The sequence below is a fragment of the Carassius carassius genome, chromosome 36, assembly GCF_963082965.1.
Source record: "Carassius carassius chromosome 36, fCarCar2.1, whole genome shotgun sequence".
NCBI lineage: Eukaryota > Metazoa > Chordata > Actinopteri > Cypriniformes > Cyprinidae > Carassius > Carassius carassius.
In genome coordinates this window covers 19,052,592-19,059,510 of record NC_081790.1, presented here as the reverse complement: position 1 = coordinate 19,059,510, position 6,919 = coordinate 19,052,592, and the positions used below count along the sequence as shown (strand labels likewise).

Genomic DNA, 6,919 nt, shown 5'->3' with positions numbered 1-6,919 from the left:
GTGAAAGCGGTTGCTACGATATGCAAATTGTACCGGATCCAGTGAGGCAGGCAGAACAGAGCAGATGTAGTCTCTGACGAGTCTCTCAAAACACTTGCTGAAGATGGGTGTCTGAGCAACGGGCCTCCAGTCATTTAAGCATGTGATTTTATTTTTCTTTGGTATGGGCACAATGGTGGATTTTTTTGAACCACAGACAGGGAGAGGGAGAGATTGAAAATGTCTGAAAACTCCAGCTAGCTGGAATGTGCATGCTCAAAGCACATGGCCCGGGATGCCATCAGGACCTGCAACCTTGCGGAAATTCACCCATCAGAAGGATCCGTTTACATCTGCGACAGAGAAGGAGAGTGCACTCACCTCTTCTGCATCAGCCGTGGGGGCGGTGTCTGTGTGGGTGGTGTTGTCAGCCTCAGAACAAGCATAAAAGTTATTAAGATCGTCCAATTGAGAGGCTGTAATGTTCACAGTAGCTGGTTTATTCCCTTTAAAATCTGTCTCACACGCCTTTCTCTTTTGCGGTCCCTGTCCTCCTTTCTGTGACTTCTTGTCTTCTGTATTTAGTTTTCTCTCTATCCTTTGCTCTATCCCTGTCTCTTGCTTTCTTTAATCTCTTCCCTCTCATGCTCTTGCTCATTGTCACTATCTGAAAGAGGGGATTTTTTTGTCTGTAGTGCGGTTTTGAGTGATTGCCAACCTGGAAACCTATAAACATGCCACCTTGGACATTTGGAAAGATTAATATTAAATCAGTTTAATGCATGTACAGAAATATAGGCCTATGTCAAATATAACACGTCCAGAGCAATTTTAAATTTTTATGTAGAATGTTAATGCACAGTTAAGGGCTATTTCGGTCAATTTAAAGGTTGTTGAAAGGTTCCTTTATAAACGTGTTTTTGTTGTTGGTGTTAAAGGGTCATACAGTTGGAATCGTACGTACGTCAACCACAACCCAAAATATTATGGATGATCAACAGACGAGTTGATATACAGTACTGAGTAGGTATGCGTTAACACGGTTTTATTTGTTCGTAAGTTTTTTTTTTCAGTAGTTATAAACATGCCCTTGAACATTTGGAAAGATTAATATGAAATCAGTGTAAATGCATGTACATAAATATAGGCCTATGTCAAATATAACACGTCCAGAGATTTTTTTTTAAATTTTTATATATAATGTTAAGGGCTAATTCGGTCAATTTAAAGGTGGTTGAAATAAGAAATCTAGTTCCTTTGTAAAAGTGTTGTTGGTGGTGGTGTTAAAGGGTCACACAGTTGGAATCGTACGTACGTCAACCACAACCCAAAATATTGTGGATGATACACACACGATTTGATATACAGTACTGAGTAGGTGTGCGTTAACACGGTTTTATTTTTTCATTAAAAAATAAATTTCTCTCCAGTAACGTAGTTGGCAGAAATGAGCGGATCGCACTTAGGGTTCAGCCTATGGTTTTTGACCTGTGGGGGGCAGTACGCCTAGCGTCTAAACTCGTAGATCCTCAAGAAGAAGACCAGTACATATAACACGAGGCGAAAACAGGAAAGTCCTTTCTGTTCTGAACCAGCAAAGAACGAGTTTGTGTTTAGGGGGGAAAAAAACGACTGTTTGCTGGTAAGGCACAATAGACAATTTTTTTTCAATAATGTCTCTTTCCATAATGTGTTGTGATGAAACCTAAACTGAAAATAGCTGGAATTACCGTCAGATGGTTCAGTGGTGATGATCGGTTTTCTGAGCACACTAACGTTAAATGTGTGCCAAGAATAAGACCTGTATGAGCTGTTCATTAACAGTGTTTGTCTTCCTAGGTGTTTTCTGAGGACTTCAAATTTATGGTGAGTTCTGCAGAAATGCTGTTACTTATTTTAAATATTAAACAGTTCATTATGATGAAACCTAAACTGAAAATAGCTGGAATTACCGTCAGATTGATCAGTGGTGATGAACGGTTTTCTGATTTGAAAATAACATGGAAAAAAAAAGGTTTATCTTCTGAGAAAAATGGTCCGCAGATGATCTAACTTTGATTTGTGTTCACTTACCCAACAGATTCTGAAGGAGATTTGGACTGCTTTATCCTTGATCTTCATATTCAGACCTGTTTTCTTTTAACTGCTTTGTTTGTGTCCTATAAATGTTTGTATGTCAAGTGTATTATTGTACCTTGAGTCCTATTAAAGGTTCTTTATTCAAGTACTGTTGTCTTCATTTATCATGTTTCTATGGGTGGGGGAAGTTCCTGACATGCTAGCACTTTAAGAGGGCTTTTACACTGGGCGCGTTTGCTGCGGTCCGAGAGCGATTGTTCCCGGCGCCACCCGCAGCGTTGGTCTGCTTTCACACTCAATAGCTGTATCGAACCCAGGTGCGTTTGCAGTCACCTTACGTCATCGCAAACGCATGGAGAACACAACGCGACTGAGCATAGTTGTAATTTTTTTAATTTTATTTTGGTGCTATTATGCACCGTATAATTTTTATTTAATTTGCAGGAGTGTATGCGGAATCAACCTCTGCTCTCTCTTGTGTTGAGGAAACCATGATCTCGACAGTGTTACGCATACGCGGGGTACTTTACTTCCTGATACTTTCAAGTGCGCACCCGAATCCTTGTTGCTTGCATTCACGCAAACCGCGCAATAGTTCGGGAGCAACCGAACTCCGACTACCTTCTCCAGGTAGTGTCGTATTCGGTACCCCAGTGCGCAATAGTGTCCGATGACAGCGTTCACATTAGCTATTTTTCATGCGATCCGTGCCCCGTTCCGCACTAAACTGCCAGTGTGAAAGCCTAAGAATTATGAACTTTTGCGGTGCACACCATGGAGTGGCTAATAAATTGCCCTTTCCCATCTCTGTATTTAAAGCCCTCCCTTAAATCTAAAACTATGAAAAATTTCTCGCAACCCCCCCAAAAAAAAAACTTAAGGGCACTGCAACAAACAAGATGGTTTGCCACAATTAACATGCAGGTTTTTTTTTTTCTTCTCTTTATTAACTCTGACAATGAAGTTAAATTTACAAGAAAGAAAAAAAACTCCATTCTCCCCAAATTTACAAGCACTTGGGCTCACTAAATTATTTGCTTTAAACAAACCCATACATACACGTTCAAAGAGGGAGAAGTGTGCATAAAAGTGAGATACAATAATCAATCCATTTGCTAGTCATCATCTTTTTCAATGTAGGGCTTTGCAGCAAAACGAGCAAGTTGCCGGGCCAGATATCTCTCTTTGGCTGAATTTACAGTCTGGTCACTGCTGCGTTTTGCAAATTTACTAGGTTTCTGTTGTGCATCACTTTTGTCCTCTGATTCCATAACTTTTTCTTCATCATTTTCCATCTGTGTTTTGCTAATTTTTTCCTCATCCTGGTTTTTCCTTTTGCTGTCCATTTTCTGGTTTTCTCTGTCCCTCTGATCTTTCTCTTCTTTGTGGTCCCGTTCCCTGTCCTTTGGGCTGTTATCTTGTCTGTCTCTCTCTCGTTCTCCTTTACGATGTCTTTCTCTGTCTTTTGGACTTTTGTCTCTTCTGTCTCGTTCTCTGTCTTTTGGGCTGCTGTTTCTTCTGTCCCTGTTACCATGTCTGTCATCTTTGTCTCTGTCCCTCCTGTCTCGACCTCTGTCATCTTTTCTGTCCCTGTCTCGCTCCCTTTCTCTTCTGCGGTCCTTGTCTTCCTTTCTGTGACTGTGCTTATCTTCTCTGTCTTTGGTTTTCTTTCTATCTTTATCCTTTGCTGCATCCCTGTCTCTTTCTTTGTGACTCTTTTCTTTAATCTCTTCCCTATCACACTCAACGTCACTATCTGAAAGAGGGGATTTTTGTCTGTAGTGCCGTTTTGGGTGATTGATGTTTGTGGTGGTCTTGGTGAATGCAGTTTTGTTATCACTCTGGTCCTCATCACTGTGGGATTCTGCCTCGCGCTCTCTTCGATTCACTGCGGGCTCCGGGGTTGGTGACCGTTCTGCTGCTGCAGAGCCTGTAGCTTTCTCCTCTCTAAAACAAGTTAAAGTTGATTATTATTTTTATTAGAGCTACACAGACCTACAAAAGTTTCTGCATTTTAAAATGTGATATCAAATTCAAATATCAATATGTCTTTTTCCATACTATATGCCTCATACTATATGAATTGAAATTGGTTATGGATTCATCAGTTATATTTTAGCCAGGTTTGAATTTAAAAAACATTTTGATGGAATAATTAAGGGACTGGGGTCTGTTCTTTGTACGTCGATAACTTGGCTGGTTTGACTGATCCTGGATTGGATGGTTCTTAAAAGCTCAACCTGAAGTTGTTGTCATAGCAACAGGTCCATAAGCTTAAACCTGCTTGGGAGCAGGCTTATTTCATGTAAACAGGATTAGATTGCATATTTTTAAGCAGAATTGATACTTAAGATCTGTCCCAGCCATCGCTACTTTATTACAAGAGTACCACAACTGGTCCAGAGACAATAATATTAAAATAATATATTATAGTCTAGACACTAAAGACACAGCCAGTTTTACTTATTGCAGTATTTAATAGAGATTAAACAATTACGTTGAAATTGTATTGGAGTTGCTATACACATGCTATACAGTTAATCTGAGTTGTGCATTAATTTGAGTGATGACCGCTATTATGGTAGTGGCTTGATGGAGCACCGGAGATTGCAGATAATTTTGACCTTTAAGAAACTTTAAAAACTTTTAGACTCCTAAAAAACACCTTTGCTCATGTGCAAACTATTGCGTGCCGCATACAATCGCGCATGATTTGATTTTTCCACCCAAGTCAAAGCTGGGGTGTGTGATAGATACAGCATGGTCTGTGATAATATGGTAAGTGTTGTTGTAATGATGTGATATCTGATGTTATCAAGTCGGCTATTTCACCAACTCACACAGAGAGTGCAAGGATTGATTTATTAGTCTTTTAAATCTCATTAACATTCACTTGCAGTCACCTACTGGCGGATTTAATTTCACATTGACTTTTTATTTTATTTCCATGTTTAAAATTATTTCAAATATCAGTATTCAATGTTTTATGTTAAAAACAAAACATTAAGCCTATTTATGCATCTGTAACTGCAGGCTAAATTAATCCATGTCCCCTCTGAGATACATAGCTTGGCTAAATGTTGGCTAAATGCTATTTCAGATGCAGATTCCAGAAATGTTTTCTTATGTTGGAATAAAAGACACTAAGCTCCTGATGAGGTGCTTCTTATTCTTACCCAAAAATACAAAATGGAAGAAATTGTTCAAACTCAACACAATATTGCTAATCAAGCTGTGTATGAACATTTATATATATATATATATATATATATATATATATATATTTGCTTCTTTTCCATTTGCTTTTACTTTCAATACTTAAGTACGTTTAAGATTTTAAAAAATACTTTTCGTACTTAAGTACAATAAATATCAAATACTTTAAGACTTTTACTCAAGTAATATTCTAAACAGTTATGTCAGCTTCTACCAAAGTAATTTTCTGGAATGATATCTGTATTCTTACTTGAGTATGACTTTCAGGTACTTTATACAACACTGCTACCAGCATATGTCTCACCTTTGAGCACTACGATCAGGCACTGCCTCCTCTCCGACTGTCTGATTGAGAAGATGTCTATAAAATCCACTAAGATCCTTCTGCTTCTTGACATCCAGTGCAGCTAAAAATGCAAACAAAAACTAAGTATGTCCACTTAAATACTCATAACAACAATGAATTATACTACAAGAACTCACCTTCTAACTCTGCTTCCCTCTTCTCTCTCTCCAACTCTTCCTGTCTTTCTTTAAGTTTTTGGCGATAAGCTGCGGTGACAAAGGCCTCTTTATCAGCAAACACCTCGCCCTCTGCTTCTCTCTCCTTCTGGATCTTTCTCTCATCACGACGTTCCTGTTCCTTTTTCCTCTCTTCGACTGCACGGAGCAGCTGGTTAATATACTTGGGCTAAAAGAACAACAAATATGTTCATTTTTAATTTGAACTGTTGTCAAATGGGGATTACAGTGTGTTAACATTATTAAGACTTATATTCTGTAAAAATGTGTCGAATGAATATTTTTTCAATAAAAACATTTTAAAATATACCTTTTTGTCTGTGCCACCTAGCAATTTCTTATTGCTTTCCAGTCTCTGTTTTTGAATATCATCGTACACATTATCATACTCATAGACGGTGCTGTCCTCTTCAATGGCCTTTTGCATCTCGAGACGGGTCTGAAGTGGGGATATATATTTTCAACACCACAAATTACATAATTATGCAACTGTTCTTGGGATGTCTTCCATTCTTACCTGCTTCATCATCTTCTTTTTGACTGACTCCTTCTGCAAGCTCTCTCCAACGGAGGTCTACAATTTAAGAGATTGTGTTTTATTACAGTGTACTTCATTGAGTTTAGAGAAAGCAACATGCAGATTCATAGGAGCGGTCACCTCATCATCAGAATCATCTCCAAACACAGAGGGCCGGGAGAGAGGGGCAGATTTTGATGCACTCTTCCGGGACAAAATGAGCCCATACCTAAAAATGAACATTATGGGATGGTTAATTAAGACTTAGTTTATGTATGAATAGGTTTAGTATAATGCAACATGTAAACACAGTTTATTTACGATTTATAATCTAGATAGCGTGTTTGTATGCTCGTGTGTTTTGGGGATAGCAGTATTAGCTCATTGGCTCGGACCATATCGATTAGCTCATTCTTATCAAAGTACTGTTTTACAACATGCTTACACAGCCATTGTGCAACGTCCGTCGATATACACAATAAAGTATTTAACTGTCTTGTGTAATTGGATAAAATATGTTAACATGAGATACTTACTGTTTACCAGCGGTCGCCATCTTGCTTCGATAAATATCTGGCGTAAAACGTTAGCAGATTCGATCATTTA

General features: G+C 38.5%; 1 protein-coding gene and 2 non-coding genes across 4 annotated transcripts; 2 read left to right on the top strand and 1 right to left on the bottom strand.

Moving 5' to 3' along the window:
* Positions 1–1,672: 1,672 nt before the first annotated feature.
* Positions 1,673–1,747, top strand: LOC132117592 (small nucleolar RNA SNORD65). The gene has a single exon (XR_009425783.1). It is a non-coding gene; the product is annotated as a small nucleolar RNA SNORD65 (small nucleolar RNA).
* Positions 1,748–1,894: 147 nt separating this feature from the next.
* LOC132117591 (small nucleolar RNA SNORD65) lies at positions 1,895–1,969 on the top strand. The gene has a single exon (XR_009425782.1). It is a non-coding gene; the product is annotated as a small nucleolar RNA SNORD65 (small nucleolar RNA).
* A 1,102-nt stretch (positions 1,970–3,071) lies between these two features.
* On the bottom strand, positions 3,072–6,919 carry nsrp1 (nuclear speckle splicing regulatory protein 1). Of its 2 annotated transcripts, none has more exons than XM_059526654.1 (7): positions 6,850–6,919; positions 6,455–6,542; positions 6,314–6,370; positions 6,107–6,235; positions 5,758–5,965; positions 5,579–5,681; positions 3,072–4,005 (listed from the first exon to the last, which is right to left on the bottom strand). In XM_059526654.1, the coding sequence occupies exons 1-7, from the start codon at positions 6,867–6,869 to the stop codon at positions 3,174–3,176; spliced, it is 1,437 nt and encodes a 478-aa protein (XP_059382637.1). In that variant the 5' UTR covers positions 6,870–6,919; the 3' UTR covers positions 3,072–3,173. The 2 variants fall into 2 exon arrangements, with proteins under 2 accessions (XP_059382637.1, XP_059382638.1); XM_059526655.1 differs by lacking the exon at positions 6,850–6,919 and adding an exon at positions 6,759–6,781.